The 17317-nt window shown below is 35.3% G+C and overlaps 1 protein-coding gene and 1 pseudogene across 1 annotated transcript; one reads left to right on the top strand and one right to left on the bottom strand.

Moving 5' to 3' along the window:
• The first annotated feature begins 774 nt into the window (after positions 1-774).
• LOC113777287 lies at positions 775-7857 on the top strand (annotated as a pseudogene).
• A 4546-nt stretch (positions 7858-12403) lies between these two features.
• On the bottom strand, positions 12404-13867 carry LOC113778835 (2-methylene-furan-3-one reductase-like). The gene is made up of 4 exons (XM_027324337.1): positions 13664-13867; positions 13241-13561; positions 12784-12943; positions 12404-12675 (listed from the first exon to the last, which is right to left on the bottom strand). The coding sequence occupies exons 1-4, from the start codon at positions 13844-13846 to the stop codon at positions 12404-12406; spliced, it is 936 nt and encodes a 311-aa protein (XP_027180138.1). The 5' UTR covers positions 13847-13867.
• Between the last annotated feature and the right edge of the window lie 3450 nt (positions 13868-17317).

Raw genomic sequence — 17317 nt, 5'->3', positions numbered from 1 at the left:
TACCTTGGGTTTGGTTGAACTTTCTATAATTGTTAGTGTTTATTATTTGGTTATTTGACTGCTATGATTTGAGCAAGTTATTTAGCACTTTAGCTCTTGAAATCATGATTAATCTGGTACCATTAATTGTGATTATCTAAGGTGTTGTTTCTGCAATGAAAATTGAGATTTAACACTAGTTCAAGAAGTGCTAAACATAGGGAGTACACTCACGAAAGTAGAGGTGCACTTATGTGGTTTTTAGTGATTCATTTCATGTAATTTCATTGAAGAAATGAACTTGTAGCTAATTTCATAACCATGAAAATAGGTATGGATTAGTTATGAGTATAGTTGATTCACTACGAAAGTAGGATTCAAATGCATAAGGAAATTACACCATAATTAGCCTAAATGTAGTAATTAATGATCCAAATATAGCACTTGCATGAGTAGTTAGGGATACCACAACCCAAGGAGCTTTTATTTGCTATTTTGTATAATTTGAGTAGGTAAAATTTGTTATAATTCATTGATAGTCTAAATAATAGAGAAGCTTTAGTAGTACCGGTAATTGCAATCTTCCTTGTGGGATCGACCCTTAATACCCTATACTCGCTCACGATTCGTATACTTGCGATAAATCGCGTGTGGGGTATTTAGGAGTTTATAAATGTAAAACTTGATTAGGATGAGCTTAATTGTATATGTATACTCCGCGCACGTCACCAACTAGAGCTAAAATGAGAGGTAGAGGTACAGGCAAAGGTAAGGGTAGGGGTTCAGACCGTAACAATGGCCCACTATGTGGCATTGGACTTTGGAATGGCCAAGGGGTATCAACAAGTAAAACATATATCCCATTTGACTCTAACCAAGTGAGTTCCTTTTTTATTTGTATGTAACTAATTGAATTTGTTACACTTACACTGATTAAAAACTGCCTTTATTATGCAGATTCCAAGTACTTCAAAGACTGGCCAATCCCCTCCAACCCAACTGGTAAGCCTACATTTTAAAATTCTGCATGCATGGCCATTTTATACGTGCTCACTTATTTATTCCTATTGATGATATAGTGGACAAGAACACCTACATCTGGTGCCAATTTAAGTACAACTACTACTGTTGCTACCAGCAACTTACCAAGTACAAGTTCAAAAGCAACAACTACAGTAACAACTAAAAGCCCAAGAACCAATTTGGGTGATGCTAAAACTGAAAGTTCTAAAAGCAATTCAGGTGTTGCTAAAACTGGAATGGTGAGTTCAAGTCTTTTGACTATGTTTACATGCTACCACCCTAGTAGTAGTTTGATGCACTAAGATACCCCTTATCCATGACTATAGCTTCAAACCAAGAGTACTAGATTTGGAGAAGCAGTGTTCTCTGGCCAAGGATCTTCAACTGCAACTGGACGTTCAACAGTTGTGTGCACACCTGATAATGGGTAGTGCAGTGAAATTATATTGCTGTTTTTGTCATTACTAGTACTTGATTGCTTGTTTTGCAACAATGTTAGAAATGGGCCTATGTTGTTTTTCTTTTGCCATTATTTGGACATGTTCTACTATCATGTTTTGGTTAGGTTCTACTAAAATGGCCCGTGTTTGGGTGGCCATGCAGACTAAGATGTAATCAGATGTGCAAAATGCTTTTAACTTAATATAATTTTCTTTCATATATATATTTGCTTACAACTATGGTAGATAAAACAAATTTTCCATGCCTTTTGGTTCAGAAATAGAGTACATATACATAATGCTAGCAATCAGAAATGTAATGGCTAGTGTTTTTCTCCATGATGAAGATCGAGCAGCTTTGAACATCATGTATTGTTGCTGTAGCTGTTGGTTTTCAACTTGTAAGACATAGACTTCTGTTTCTAAGGCTTCATATTTGCTTTTCAATTTTTCATGCTCATTTGCCAATTTTTCATGCTCCCTTTGCAAGTACATTAGTTTATCTTTTTGCTCCGACAGTCTAGATTGTAGCACTGCACTTATGTGACAGCCCCACCTCCCCCTAGGGCGAACCGGAGGGTTCGGCGGGCCGCCTGCCCAGCTCTCGCCGGGACTCAGTCGTTCACTACAATCCTCAAATGAATTACAAAATAAATCTCAAATATTACATCAAATTCTCCAATAATTACATGTCATACGCGAAGCGGAAACAAATCCCAACTATACATAAAATGATTCCAAATCCAAACTGTACAAAATATAGGCCATCCAGCCACGTGAATAAGTACTACCAGCCTTCCTTTGCCACGAGCCCTGTGAAGGGGAATAAAAATATTTTTGGGGTGAGCTAAAAGCTCAGTGAGTAACCAGTAAAATCAGTAATCAAATCGGTTTAACAATAGTTCATTTCAATGATGTCATAAATCAAATGATAAGTCCAGAAACAATTACGACATTTACAAAACATTAAATATGGAGTATCAAGAATTCAAGAAACATTTACAATGGAAAGCGATAGTAACATTCATTAAAAGGATACGGGTGGCTCTCAAGCCAATTCTTTTGTCGAGTTTGATCACTGGTTGACCCTTAAGATCCTGAGCTACACAGCTCACTTCTCTTGCCCAAGTCACGAGCAATAAATGCTCTAAAATATTTTTCAAGCAATAAATGCTCTAGTTCAAGCAATAAATGCTCTCAAGCAATAAATGCTCTGGTTCAAGCAATAAATGCTCTGGTTCAAGCAATAAATGCTCTGGTTCAAGCAATAAATGCTCTCAAGCAATAAATGCTCTGGTTCAAGCAATAAATGCTTTGGTTCAAGCAATAAATGCTCTGCAAATATTCACAAACCATGAATGCTCTATAACAAATCATAAAAATCATATTTCACAGGTATTAATAGCAACTAATGGGGTTTAGATCGAGTGCGATAAAGTACACCCTCGCCTAAGTGCCCATTCATAGTAAACTCATTTTTGTATTGAGTTACACAGAAATCCTGATCACTCACATACAAGCACGCATGATATGCAAGAAAACGGTTCAAAAGTAACTTTGGAAACAGGTCAAAAGTAAATAAGACAAGAAAACAGTTCAAAAGTAACTTTGGAAACAGTTCAAAAGTAAATAATGCAGGAAACGGTTCATAATTAACTTTGGAAATAGTTTGAAGTCACTCACCTCCATGGCTCAGAAATCATCCATCATATATCATTGCCTTGCTCAAATCCAAGTCTTAGATCACAAACTCAATGCAATCAAGTCCTTTCAAAGTTCGGACAGCACTTCCCCTGAATTTGCTAACTTTTCCAGCCATCACGGCTTCATTATATTTCTCATTCAAACCCAAAGGTACACACACAATAATAAGTTCATCCAATAGCCATTCAGCAAGCTCCAAGTAGTACTAGTACAAGTCAAGCTAGGGAAAAGTCCGGAAATGAAAGTTAAGCTCAAAACCAGAAAAATAGTTTTGACGTCATTTTGCGGCAATGGCACCAAAGGCGTTACGATTGTCGGATGAAGGTGCAAGATACACCGTTTCGAAGCTTAGAGATAGGGCTACAATATTGAAGAAGGTCACTCAACCCAGTTTCGAGTGTAACCAGGTCAAAAATGCAAGATACTATACCAGAATCAGAAAAACAGATTCACAAAACATATTCTAGCGAAAACATCATAACTCAGGCTCTCCAAGTCCAAATCCAGAAATTCCAAAACCAACTGAAAGCTAAGAAACAGGGATAAATTTCATCAGAAGACCTCAATAACCAATTCAGAAGAAATTCCAGCCAAAAAAACCAATTACAGGCGCAATTCTTACATTCGGGTAAAACCAGAACAGCAATAGTAATTTTGACTTTTCTCATTCCACACTACTCTGATTGATCTGAAATTTTGTAGGCACCTTTAAAATATCATTTCCTACAACTTTCATGTTTTAAGCCAAGGCCAATTCGGCCTCTATCTATGAGCTATAAATTCGGACAGAATGTTCCTTCACAAAACCGAATTTTCTGAAATTTCTTCCAAAACAGAAATTGATTGCAATTGTCCACTTTTTCCATCTTCTAGAATCATTATAAACCATTTCCAATCATCATAGATAGCCACACAATCATATCCATATGAAAACAGAAAAATCCCCAATAATTATAAAACTTCACCAATTCAACCAAAATCAAGATATAATCCATAAAAGTGCATCTTATACCACCACCAATCATGAATTGAACATCATTAGAGGAAGGAGAGTGGTTCTTCACAACTCACCTTAGCAATACAAGAGATATAGCAACTAGTCACCTTAACTTTCCAAACAACTCCACAAAACACCTCAAGATCACTTAGCAAAGAGATTTTATGGAATGATTTGGAGTTTTATTGGTTGGATTTGAAGATTGAGCAAGAAATAGAAGAAAGAAATTGAGAGCTTTTCTTTCTTTCTTGAGCAAGAACATTCGGCCAAGAAGCTTGCAAAATGAAGTGATTTTTGGGCCAATTTGAATTAAATGGTAAAGTTATGAATAGTAGTCAAACTCAAGACTAAATCTTATGGTGACACTTGTCACATTTAGGTGTAAAACTTATCTTTTTGTCTCTCCAATACAAATATCTTAACACCTTGTAATATTAATATTATTTAATACAAAATTCCAACAAGTTGTCAAAAATATAATGCATTTACCGCACTAGCGGGTCCCACGTCCAAAATACGCTTTTAATTTCTCAAAAACTAACTGATACTAGAAAAATCATTTTAAAACTATTTTTGCTCATAAACTTTATCTGGGGAATTTTTCTAATAAAGAAAATGTAGAAAAGGCGGGCGATTAAATAAAATAAACCCTTGAAAATTAGAAAATTTTCGGGTTCTCACACTCATACTTTCGGGGCGTCACAACTTACTTCTTTTGTTTTGTTACAAACTTCAGGATCTACCCATGAAAAGTGCCCACATGCATGTCGGTTCTAAATAAAAAGAAAATATAGTTGTTTAAAACTCTTTTTAACTTATTCAGGTATAGAACAAAATTAAAGACAATAATAACAAATTATTAATGAAAAATTCTTACATTGTAATTTGAGCAGCCGTAAAATCTTCTTCCCGGATTTTCAAGTGTCCAAGAGGTGCACAATGGTGCCTCTTTACCACATCCACACATTTTTTGGGGTGATCTTTCAACGTTATTTGAACCACTTTGTGACATTTTTATGATGCTTTTGGTTGACAAAGAAAAATATTAGGAACTTTTGAATCTGCTAAAATGTATGAGAAAAATTGGCTACAAACCATCAGATACCACCTTTTATAGAACTTAACCAACGGCTAAAACCAACGGCTCTTTGAGGGAAAAAATAGGCTAAAAGCATTGAGGGGCATTTTGTCAGCTAAAACCAACGGCCCTTTCCGTATGGCAATTTCGAAATCTTGAAGTTTTTAATGGTGCAATTGCTTAGTTGTACTGACGGAGGGGATAAACTGAGGAAAAACAAACGTTGGGGGGTAAAGTGAGAAACGACCTATACTTAAAGGGGATAAAGTGTGATTAACCCTAATACAAATTCTATCATTTTGACACTTTAATTCAAATCATGAGGATTTTATGAATGACTTTTAAAACCATACGAGGGTTATGTGTATATGAAAAAGCGCTAAATCACAGGGGGGTAAAGTGTATTTTGCCCTTAATAGAGTCACGTAGTGTTGTGCAAAAGCATATGGGTTTTGTGAAACTTACCCTAATGCTTAGTTCAACTTGGCCTGGGTTTTTTACATTCTCTATTTTTTGTTTGTCTTTCATCTGCATTAACATTCCATACTATTGCCAGATTCCCCATAAATATGAATTTAGGCTTTCTTTTTCTTCTTTTTCCTTCCATCTGCATGAACACTCTTTACTATAGCCAGATTCCCTACAAATCTGAATTTTGGCTTCTGTCTATAAAATTCAAGTTTGATCTCCCAATGAAATTGCTTAAAAATTGGACAAATATTTATGATCGCTACAATTTTTTGTCCGATCTAGCTGTTTTCGTAGAAATTGGATTTGCATTTGAAAATGACCTTGCAATCTGTGGTAGAATATAATTATGGTCGATTTCATGACCATATGATAATATAATTAATTTTTTCTCTCATCAATTGTATTGGCAAATTCTTACGTAGGACAAGTTAGTACACGTAATACAGATAGATTAAGTTTAGAGTTCGTTGTAGTTTAACAACTAAAAGGATAACTAAGTAGTGCTTTTACAATAATGTTTAGTTCGACTTGAATTGCAAAATCTGGACCGCACCCGAAAGCAGAGGGTAGAGGATTTTCATGGGCCGGGAATGTTTCCTTTGCGTAGCAGTCCAGAGCAGTCACAGTGCATTCTGGAATCACAGGGAAACATGCCAATTCTCACGTTCAAACAGTGTATAGATCAACAATTAAACTCAACAATCATATATTCACATTTCCATTACACAACAGTAGTAGAAATTATTGGACCCTTTTTTTAGAGGGTTCTGTATCGTCTATGTTAGGATCCAAGCACGAAACACATGATTATTGAAATATCAAGTATACAACAATTTAATAAGAAAGAAGCCACAAGCATGAAAGATAAACGAAACATAATATTTAACGTAGTTCGATTCTACCATTAAGCCTACGTCCAAGAAGAGAAATCTGTTCTTTATTATGAAAAGAAAAACTCTATACAAGAATACAACTTGAATCCAAATCCAACCCTTGTATACTATCTCTCATCTCCCAAGAACGCTCTCTCACACCCCATATATAAGGCTACATGTCGCTCTTGTGTACTCTTGTTTGTCTCTTTATAGTATGTCAACCCACCTATTTATAGTGAGTATTATCTGGCCAAAACCCAAATAACAACATAAAACAGTGCTAATTTCTAGACTTGTACAGAATAGGAAATAACCTCTACATCTTAAACAAAATAGGAAATTTCTTGGTTACTTTTTCAAGTAACTAAAACCAAGTAAGAAACTAATTATTTTCACACAAATTAAGAAACCTGTCTAAAAGAAATTAACTAATTTCCTAACAGTTGGACTAATTTGGGCGTACAAGATGAATTCAAGCTTGACAACAGTAGAGCAAAGGTGGTCGCCCTGGCTTGCAAAATGGTTGGACGTGGCAGTGATGGTTCTTTAGATCTGTGTGAAAGAGTTTTGCCCTATCGATGAGTATGAAAGGATAATCTTTCATACACATGTCAAACCACAACTTCCCGTCACAAACGACAGGTAACGACGCAACAAAAAGATTGTCCAAATTCACATCCTACATATATAGGCACATAGAAAGTGAATTGCACTCTAGAGACTGACTTTGAAGTGTGAAAATTTCTTCTGCAGGTATGAAGCAACTGGAATTCGACCAGAATTTCTGAGGGATGCAATGTCGTTGAAGCAAGTGCAGAGAAAGAATTTGACACCTATGAAATTTTTTTAAAAAAATTTTTTTGGCAGGGACATGGCCAAATATCCACCACTTATGAAAACAAGCAAGCTTAGCAAGTCGCTCAAGTATCTGACAAAAGCATACCTTGGGTAAGTAACTTAATTAACTTTGGATATTAGTAGTACATTACATCAAGAAGGACATCATCATTTTTTGGGACTCTCCTAATGATTTTTTTTTTTTGGGTGGCAGCCATGACGTTCAAACGGGCCAGCAAGATCCGTATGAAGGCTGTGTTGCGACAATGTGGCTTTAGATGAGAATGAGATCACAGAATCACGATATGGAGGACTACCCTCTTGCATTTGACCTGTAGAAGCGCAACAATTTTGCATCATGGCGGCAAAGCGAGCTTGAGAGGATTGCTAAAGAGCTCGAGGTCTAACTATTATTGCTGGTGCTTGGATTCCAGCAGCCAAAGCAAATATTGAAATTTTATTATGTATAGAAGAAGTGAAGATTTTTATTTGCTTCATGCCGCAAAATTAATATACACACCAAAATTACAACATAGCATTTAATCCGTCATTATATGCTTTGTTATAGCATTATATGATGCACAGCATCATGTAAAGTGCTTTCTAATCCGAATTTATGAATAATAACTGAATAAATTACTTATAATCCCCTATGATTTTACATAATGTCAGATGATTCTTTTTAGGTTTTAAAATAGCCACATCATCCTCCAATGGTTTTATATAAAGTGAAAAATGAACGGAATACACAATCAATTACGGCATTATATCAAATGCACTCTAAAAATGTGTGTAATAAAATTTTAATCTCCATGTAACTCTCTTCTGATTTGTATAAATATCCATTTTATCCTCTATAATTTTTGTATTTCTCCATGAAATCCCCATATACTTTATATAAGGCAATTAAGTCATTGATTGATTTAGTATTAATATAAAGGCACTATTGGTATTTCAATTTACGACGTTATATAGGCCACTTTTCATCAAATTTTTACTTTATATAAAATCATAGTGGAGTGAAATGAAAATTTTGAAATGTTAAAAAGATCATGTGGTAATAGACAAAATCACTGGAAGGTTATATGTAATTTACGCATAATAAATTGATAATTTACTTGCTCGTACATTTTTTTGCTCTGTTTTGTTTTGTTTTGTTTTGTTTTGTTTTGTTAACAGCATGAGGTAATTGCTGCATGTCCCACTGACTGAATGTGTTTCTCTGCAGCACGGTTGGCAAATTTCGAAAGAAATTTCAATTGTTATCTACGTTCCTCTCACGGATTCTACTAATGGAAAAAGTCAACCCGACAGTACTCCCCAATAATGACATCTCAAAATGTTTTTCTAATGTCAAGGTAGTTTAAAGATAACATCGGAGAAGTTGGTAATGTGAAGGCTGACGCTGAACATCCAATTATTCTGTTAGAAGAGAGATTTTTCTTTTCCTTGTTAAATTATATTTTAGTCCTTTATGATTTAGCGATTTTTCACATAATTTTCCAACGGTTTTAAAAGTTATGCATAATTCTCTGATGGTTTGAACTAAAGTATCAAAATGTCATTATTTGCATTTTATAGCGGAGTCAACTAAAATGTCAAAAATATCCTTATATAAATTTGAAAATTATTTGTTAACTACAAGGAGATTATCTATCTATTTTGAAAACCACAAGAGTATTATGTGATAAAATACTAAACCATAAGGGATCATATGATAAAACACAAAATCATAAGGGATTAAAATGTTATACATATTATGTTTATATATTTTAATCACTTTAATTATTTTGATTTTTGAACAAAGGTAATATCAATATTTCCGTGTTTTCCATTATATTGGGTTATTTATGTCATTTTGACATTAAGTCCAAATTGCGAAAGATTATACATAACTTTTGAAATCACATGTAGTGTTTTAAGGACCGAATCGATTCAATCGGTCAAACTGCGAATTGACCCTGATATCAATCCAATTCTATGAGAAACCATAAAAGTTAAAAAATCAGTCAAAACCATTGTACTGGAATGAAGCCAAGTGAATCGGCCAAACTGGTCAGGTCCAGTTTTTGAAATTTGACTTGGAGCTTGGACCCTTTTTTTTTATGGATTGCTCACTTTTTTGAGATTTTGAATTCTATCAAAACCCAACAATTACAACTAATTGTGTGCTACTCTAATTAAGTTGGTTGATGGGCCGTTTTTTCTCAAATTTAAAAAAGCCCTTAGTTACCCGAATGTAAAAGCAAAATGACTAATCCAACAAAAAACTAAAGAAATCCTCAATCGTCTTCCTCTAAGATTCTTCACTTCTAGGAGTCGCTCTACAAGCCCCGCTCATCTCCTTTTTTCTCTTTTTTCTTTTTTCCCATCCATTTTATCTTTATCTTTTTATACGTTATCAATGGTGAAAATGATAATACAGTTGAACTCAATAGATAAAAAAGCATATTCGTTTTTCGTTTCCTCTTATATCTTTTGTTTTCATATTCATGATTTTGTTACTTTTTTTGGGAGTTAATTTTACAAATCCTATCAAATTTGATTTTTAGTTTGGAAAGTTAAACTCATCTTTGTTTAATTTAAGATATTGGATAGATTTGTTCATAATTTTATTAATTTTTATTTTTTTATGAAATACCTTTTCTTTTATTTGGTGGATGAATTAGAAGGACTAGATCAGTAAATCTTGTCCAAGAAGATATTACAAAATTTAGGATTTTTGAATTGATCTTACACATTTTTGCTTATTTGTTATTTTTCATTTGTAAAAATAAAAAATCAATTGACCATAGGAGAGTTATGTAAAAAATTGTTAAATCACGAGATAAAGTATATTTTACTCCTTTGTTTGGATGGATAACAAAAAGAAGAATTAAAAGAAAAAAGTTTGGGAGCCGCGTGTGGATATGTGGCATACTTGAAATGGATGAATGCCTTTTCAAGCAGTCAAAAGTTACAGACAAAGAATTTCCTTATACTATATAAGAATGATTTTGGATTAAAGAATGGTTTTGAATTTCAACCGCAAGAGTAGGGGTATTTTGAGATTGTGAGGTGGTTTTAAGTGTAGTTATAGTATTGGGTACTACTTTAGATAGCATGTGTATTATTGTGTTTACTGAAATGTCCTTGTATTCTAAAAGATGCAGTGCTGATTTGTTCAAAGGTTTGGGTAATTTGGGAATGTGAGATTATTTGGTCATCTTTTCTACAATGGGTACAACCCACAATAGCTTCTTTATTGGTGTAATTACTTAAATGTCCTTGCAGAGACATTCATTTTGGTTTGAATCAATTATTACTATTACTTTGCTATTATAACTTGAAGAACTTCAAACGTCATTTTCATCTCAATTAAAGCAAGGACAATGTGGTTTATTAAGGAATTTATGATTGAGCATTAGTTTCAACTTCAATTCTTCAAATGTCTGCCCCTTCACATTCTTCCGTTATGTTCCTTTCATCTTCTGGTAAATACTTATTTGTATTGCTATTGTACTCTAGATTTCAATATGGTTCTCTAGTGAAGTTATTCTTGGTGGTTCAACTTGAGGTGAGGTTTCATTCTTTTTTTTTTTTTTAAACGTATGATTTGCTTTGTAAAATCGTAATTTCTGTTGTTAGCTAAATGCTTTCATTCCAAAATTGGATACTCTATTAGCGCAATTTAATGTTGATATTATTATTTCCCCACAAAGTTGGTTGTTCTATACAATTTAAATGGTGTGGTTTTGTTGGAATAAGTTTCGATCAACAAGAATGTTGGCTACTTTGATCAAAAAGAATGTTGGCTACTTTGATCAAAAAGCCTCCACCATAGTTGGCTACTTTCATCAACAAGAATGTTGTGTAGATGCATCTTTAAGTGGATAATCACTTTGTTTATTTGCCATTCTCTGAATCGTTTGGGTATCTGTTTAAAGTTCATTTAGTCTTGTTAATGAAAAGCTCATATACAAGTGTTTGTTTCAAAATATATGAACTGAGCAAGATAGCATGCATAATTTCCTTCTCCATCTCCTAGTATACATTAGATATTTTGTTACTCAGTGTGCGTGAGTTTTTTGATATTCGCTTGAACTACTGTAAAATCTTCTTTAACCATAAGCACCAAACACCGGCGCGATGCGCGAGCATTCCCCTCCTAGTATACTATATAAGAATGAGTTGTAGTCAAATGGAGGTTTGAATTTCAACCGCATGAATAGGGACTTTTTGGAAATATGAAATGTTGTGTATTTTTTTTTAAATCTTTTGATACAACTAAGGGCAATATATGTTTGGGTATATTTACAAAAATACTCTCATTTTGGTATATTTAAAGTTTTGATTTATGAAGATATCTGAATATTTCTAAAATATAGAATTATTTTGCAACCATTTTTGCATTGAGTACAACTTATATAAGTTTGTGTGTTGGTGTACTTACTGAAATAGTGTTATAGATACCTTTAATTGAATTGTGACTTATATTGTGCAATTAACATAAAAACATATTAACACTTGCGCAATTAACACGTTGCTATAACTAGCCATTGTAGGATATTTCCTTGTTTGAAACAACTTATGTCTCATTTTGGGCGATTTTTAACTGACATCTATAGGGATCATTTGAAAATGGTAAAAATTGCAAAAACATTAATAAAATAAAGTGTACAAATGTGTGCTGCAATTAGAATATATTATTATTAGTTTTGTCATATTTGATGATTATTTCTTATCAGAATATACTATTATTTATCCAATAAAAAAATCTTCTTTAACCATGAACACCAAACACCGCGCGCGATGCCGGGCACTCGTCCCCTAGTTATAAAAAGAAAAAGAAGTTTTGGCGTCTTTGTTACAGAATTATAAAAAGAAATAGGACTAGCAAACTCTTCACGTACTAAACAGAACTAGCAGTTGCATTTATTATTATTAGCAATTGCATTTATTCTCAATAAAAGGCTGTGATGCATCCAGGGATTGGAGAGGGCAATGATTCGATTCGTAATCAGGGAATTGGATATATGGCCACCTTGTCGGTAGCTCTGCCACTTTGAAGATGGGAAAATGCTTCAATGGCGTTAGAGAATGGGAATGGCCCTTTAGGGTCAATCACCGGCTTCAGCTTCCCCTCCTCTATGTAAGGATTGAGTTTGCTCAAGACAGAGCCAGTCGAAGTGACCACAAACACGAAAGAAGGGGGAACCACTGGCCCAGCCGGCCAGATTGTCACCACCCTTCCGCCTTCTTTTACTGCCTTGATACCCCTACTACTCTCACCTGCTCATTTTCACACACTGCAGAATTAAATACTAGCATCAAAACTTTTACGTGCTGCAGAAAACAGGGAGCAAGAGATTAATTTGATTGCTTAGGATTCATTCTTACCAACGGTATCAAATTCCACATCAAATTTCTCTTCCAAATCTTCATACTTGTTGTTCTTGTAGTCGATTGCCAAATCAGCTCCTACGGTTTTAAGTAACTCCAGTTTCCCAGCGCTAGAAGTTGCTGCCACTTTGGATGCACCAAACACATGCTTTGCCAGCTGCATCAGATCAAGAAATCATTTCAGTCAATGCATGGATTTAGGTAGTACTATGACTTATCGTTGTCTCCTGATCAAAGGTCAATCTTCAGAACTACTTTTAATTGATCGTAAAGTAGTTTTTTTTTTGGTCTGCCAAGTATGACTTAGTATAGTACTGCTACAGCTTTTTGTTGATTGATTCTCAATAATTACCATTTATCACTAATTCTTTGGAACTGACCAATTAGAGCTGATTTTTACTAGGTGTTTTAAACTACTGGAAAACCAGGGGAAAAAAATAAACACATCAAATACCTGAATGATGAAAGATCCAACTCCACCAGCACCACCCAGAACAAGAAGTGATTTACCAGCTGAAAGCCCAGCGCTTTCAAGGCCCCCATATGCTGTTTGAGCTGCAAGAGGAAGACTAGCTGCCTCGGCAAAACTCAAATTCTTGGGCTTCAGAGCTAGTACCTTCTCATCCACTGTAGTGTACTCCGTCAGTGACCCACAATCCTTTGGGTGGTGGGCTTGCTCGTGAATGTCTCCGTATACTTCATCCCCAACCTTGAATTCCTTCACTTTGCTTCCAACTCTAACTACCACTCCTGCAACATCGTATCCAGCGACAGTCTACCAGATCAAAAAAACACAATAAATCTACACAAGGACTATCTATCCAGTAACTAAGACAAACATCAATTTTTTCCCAAAAAAAAAAAAATAGAGGTTCACCGGTAGAGGAGAATCAGTGGCCTTGAATGATCCACCCATGCGTTTGAAGTCGATTGGATTCAGGGACGCAGCAAGTACTTTGATCAAAACCTGGTTGTCATTTACGTCAGGAACATCAACCTCAGATTCCAACTCAAGGACATCCTCGGGTTTCCCATGTTGGCCATAGACCCAGGCCTTCATTTTAGAAGGGATGTTAACTGGAGTACTGGTTCCCATGGCTGAATAATTTGGCGTCAAGGTGTATATGAGTCTTGCAGTTGCAGTTTTCAATGTCAACAATGGTTAGATGATGGAAATTGGATATACATCTGAAAATGAACCCACAAACTGTGTTAGAATATAATTACGGTCGGTTTATGATAAGATATTTGAATACTTCATTTTTTCAGATTCTGATGAAGGACATGTAATACTGATAGATAAGTATAGAGTTTGTTGAAGTAACAACTAAAGGATAATTAACTCGTGCTTTCACATTAATGTTTAGTTCAACTTGGCTAGCATTCTTTAATTGTGTATAGAGTACTGGAGCTTTTCTCCTTCTCTTTTACTATTTTATCTTTTGGCTCTTTCTTCAATTGCTTCGACAATCTTATTTTATTGTCCGCACCCACCTCCATGTCCCACGGCGGCGCCGCCTTCTTCTCTATTACATTTGCAGCAGAGAAGGCCAGGTGTGCCGACTGTTGTTTCCAAAAAGCGTCCTTCATCTTCTACGGTGATTTTTTTTCCTGGCGGTGTTTATTTTGCTAACAATTCATCTCTAATTTTCCCCCTTATCAGTAATGTACATTTTCCCAATTAATACTGTAACTTTGTTAATTATTGCCATTAGTAGTATTGCCTTTGTCCTTGTCTTCCTGATATGCATGCTCCAAAAGTGCTTCATGGTTTCTCCTCCTCCTCCTACAAATTCTAACACACGCGAAAATGACTTCCAATACTCTTACCTCCATTTCCACGAACTTGATTTTATCCACCCACAAACTATAGAAGCTTTTAAACCTGTCTAGATTATCCAAAGCAAAATGAAAGCATAACGTGCTTCTAAAATCAAAGCAACTAATGTGGTTTTAATTGTTGTGACCTCAGTTTCCCAGCAACTTCTGTTGTGGCAATTGAAGACAGATGGGGTATCTCATCGAGGAATCACTCTGTGGAGAAGAAAGTTATCATATTTGTCTCTTATTTTTCTGGGTAGCTCTGTACCACTGTGTGTGACGCCCCCACCTTTCCCTAAGGCGAACCCTAGGGTATCAACCGGACGACTGCCTAACTCTCATTAGGACTCACGCAGTTATACAAGCTTAATCGAGATATACAAGTCAATCATAGACTTAGGATTAGGGATACTTCAAATATACAAGTCCAAAACTCCCAAGTATACCATTTACAATTACAATCCAAACTACCCAAGTATAACAAAATTTACACTTTAAAAGTCTCCAATATCATACAAAAGTGTACTAGTTTCAACCAGAAGTCGCTAGTCTAGAATCTCCAACTTCCACTTCCAAAGCCTGTTAAGGAAAACAAACTTAAAGGGATGAGCTAACGCTCAGTGAAGTCAAGAAAATTAAGCAAACAAGCAAGTAGCACCAATCAATCAAATAATATATTTGAAAGCAACGTTCACATGAAATTTCATTTGAGTGCACAAGTAGGAATTAAACACACATCGAAGGATACAGGATCTCTCAGGAGCTATTTCCACGTCTCGACCGATTCACGCCATTTTGGGTTGGCTCTCCGTCAACTCAAGAAGTAACATGACCGTAGCGCTTCACTTACTTCCTCCATTCAACATAACACCCACTCGGATCCGGAACCAAACATTCATGTAGTGGCGATACTATTCGAGTATGCCAAGCGAGATTTCAAAAGATCTACCTATATCATTTCCCAAGCCTCACCAAACTTCTCGACCAAGCCCTTGTCGGCTCGAGTTATGAGGTTAGCCAATGGGTTGGGGCGTCCTCACAAGTATAATTGGTCGATGAGACAACGCTCCAATCGACTTAGAATTGTTCATGGCTCTGAGTCGGTATGAGAGGCACCTCCCACCCGATTAGGGCGTGGTACATGCTGCCGCTCAGAGATTTGATCATAGCACTGAGTCGATATGAGAGACACCTCCCACCCGAATAAGGTGTGGTACATGCTGTCGTTCAGTGCTAACGAGTTAAAATACGTTCGAGTACAAGTGCAAATCATACACATTCATGTAACAAGTATCATTTAATCAAGAGAGAGAGAGAACGAAGGCGGTAAACTACACCCTTGCCTCGGCAAGTTCACGTATCATATAACACTTGTACAAATATCATTTCAATTATAATAACATTGAACATGCTCTTGACACTCAACAAAAGTCAAGGGCAAAACAAGAGCAAAAGCGAGAGGTCAGACAAGCTCCTTTGTGTCCACGTGAGCACCTAAGACATGCACAATCACGATTACCTAGGTACTCGACCAAGGCTAAAAAGAAAAACATCTTCTTGCTACCCACTCTCATGGTCACAAGTTCGAGTGAAGTTAAAGGAGCCTTTCTCGCTAAATCATTGAAATAATACTCAAAGGAAACTCAAAAGTCATTTTCGAGTTAAGTCTTGGCAAGAACCCTCAGTTCTAAAAGAAAGTACCATATTTACTTTCCACATGAAAATCGAGAAAAGGGAAGATGGTTTTCATCTCTCAAAACTTCTAGTCTTACGCCCAAGTTTTAGAATAGAATGAGCGTTCACATTTTCTAAACTAATGGAGTCGGAATTCATCAAAACTCCACTCATTTTCATAGTAAATTTTAAAGCTAAAGGTTCCAAATTTCGAGTATAAACTAGTGAAATTCTTTAAGAATTATTCTAACTAAAACGCTCCATTTTTAGAGTTCAACGTCATGGAAATCAAGAGCATAAGACTAGGGGTTGAAATTCATTTCTCAAGTTTGAATTGAGGTGCAATTAACCAAGAAAGTTAGGCAACCAAGAAAACGCATCAAGAGAGGTTTAATCCTTTGGAAACCAAGATTCAAAAGGAAGGTTTAATATTCAAAGAGATCTTGTATCCATCCACGAAATCAAACTTAAAATGAACTAACACTCTCAGAGGAAAGTTGAGAGTTTTTAAAAGAGCATTTTGTTTGAAACAAAAAAATTTCAATTTTGTGCGACACCATTTGAAAAAATCATATCTCGAGTTCCGTAAGTCCAAAAATTGGAAAATTTATACCGTTGGAAACTAGATTCAATGTACTAAAAATCTCTAGAACACACTTTTCTCATATTCAAATCCAAAATCATTCAAACTTTAGCTCCAACTCACTGTTCCAACAAGAACAGAGCAAAACAGTCTTGCATTTTCAGTAAAATTTGAAAATTTGACAAAATTCATAAAAATAGAATCAACCCTTGAAATTTATATCACTGATAGAAATCCAAATCTAGTTTTAAACACGATAAACAGAACTCAATTTTGACCTTTCTACACCAAGATACAACAGTTTTTTAAAAGCTGATTTTTGGGACCTGGTTCACGGAATTTCCAGTTTTGGAGCACTTGACACAATTTCAAAATCTGGCCATAACTAAAGCTACACAACTCAAAATTTCACGTGGTTTGAGGCATTGAAAACTAGACTCAAAATTCCAAAAT

The sequence above is a fragment of the Coffea eugenioides genome, chromosome 7, assembly GCF_003713205.1.
Source record: "Coffea eugenioides isolate CCC68of chromosome 7, Ceug_1.0, whole genome shotgun sequence".
NCBI lineage: Eukaryota > Viridiplantae > Streptophyta > Magnoliopsida > Gentianales > Rubiaceae > Coffea > Coffea eugenioides.
This window is presented reverse-complemented; position numbering and strand designations above follow the sequence as displayed.

What these genes read in the sequence shown, in the direction of transcription:
- LOC113778835 (XM_027324337.1), bottom strand. Translation starts at nt 13,846, where the DNA reads ATGAAGGCCTGGGTCTATGGCCAACATGGGAAACCCGAGGATGTCCTT. An exon ending in CCACTGATTCTCCTCTACCG is followed by an intron (nt 13,562 to 13,663) that starts GTGAACCTCTAT and finishes TTGATCTGGTAG; the next exon opens with ACTGTCGCTGGATACGATGT. An exon ending in TTGGATCTTTCATCATTCAG is followed by an intron (nt 12,944 to 13,240) that starts GTATTTGATGTG and finishes GATCTGATGCAG; the next exon opens with CTGGCAAAGCATGTGTTTGG.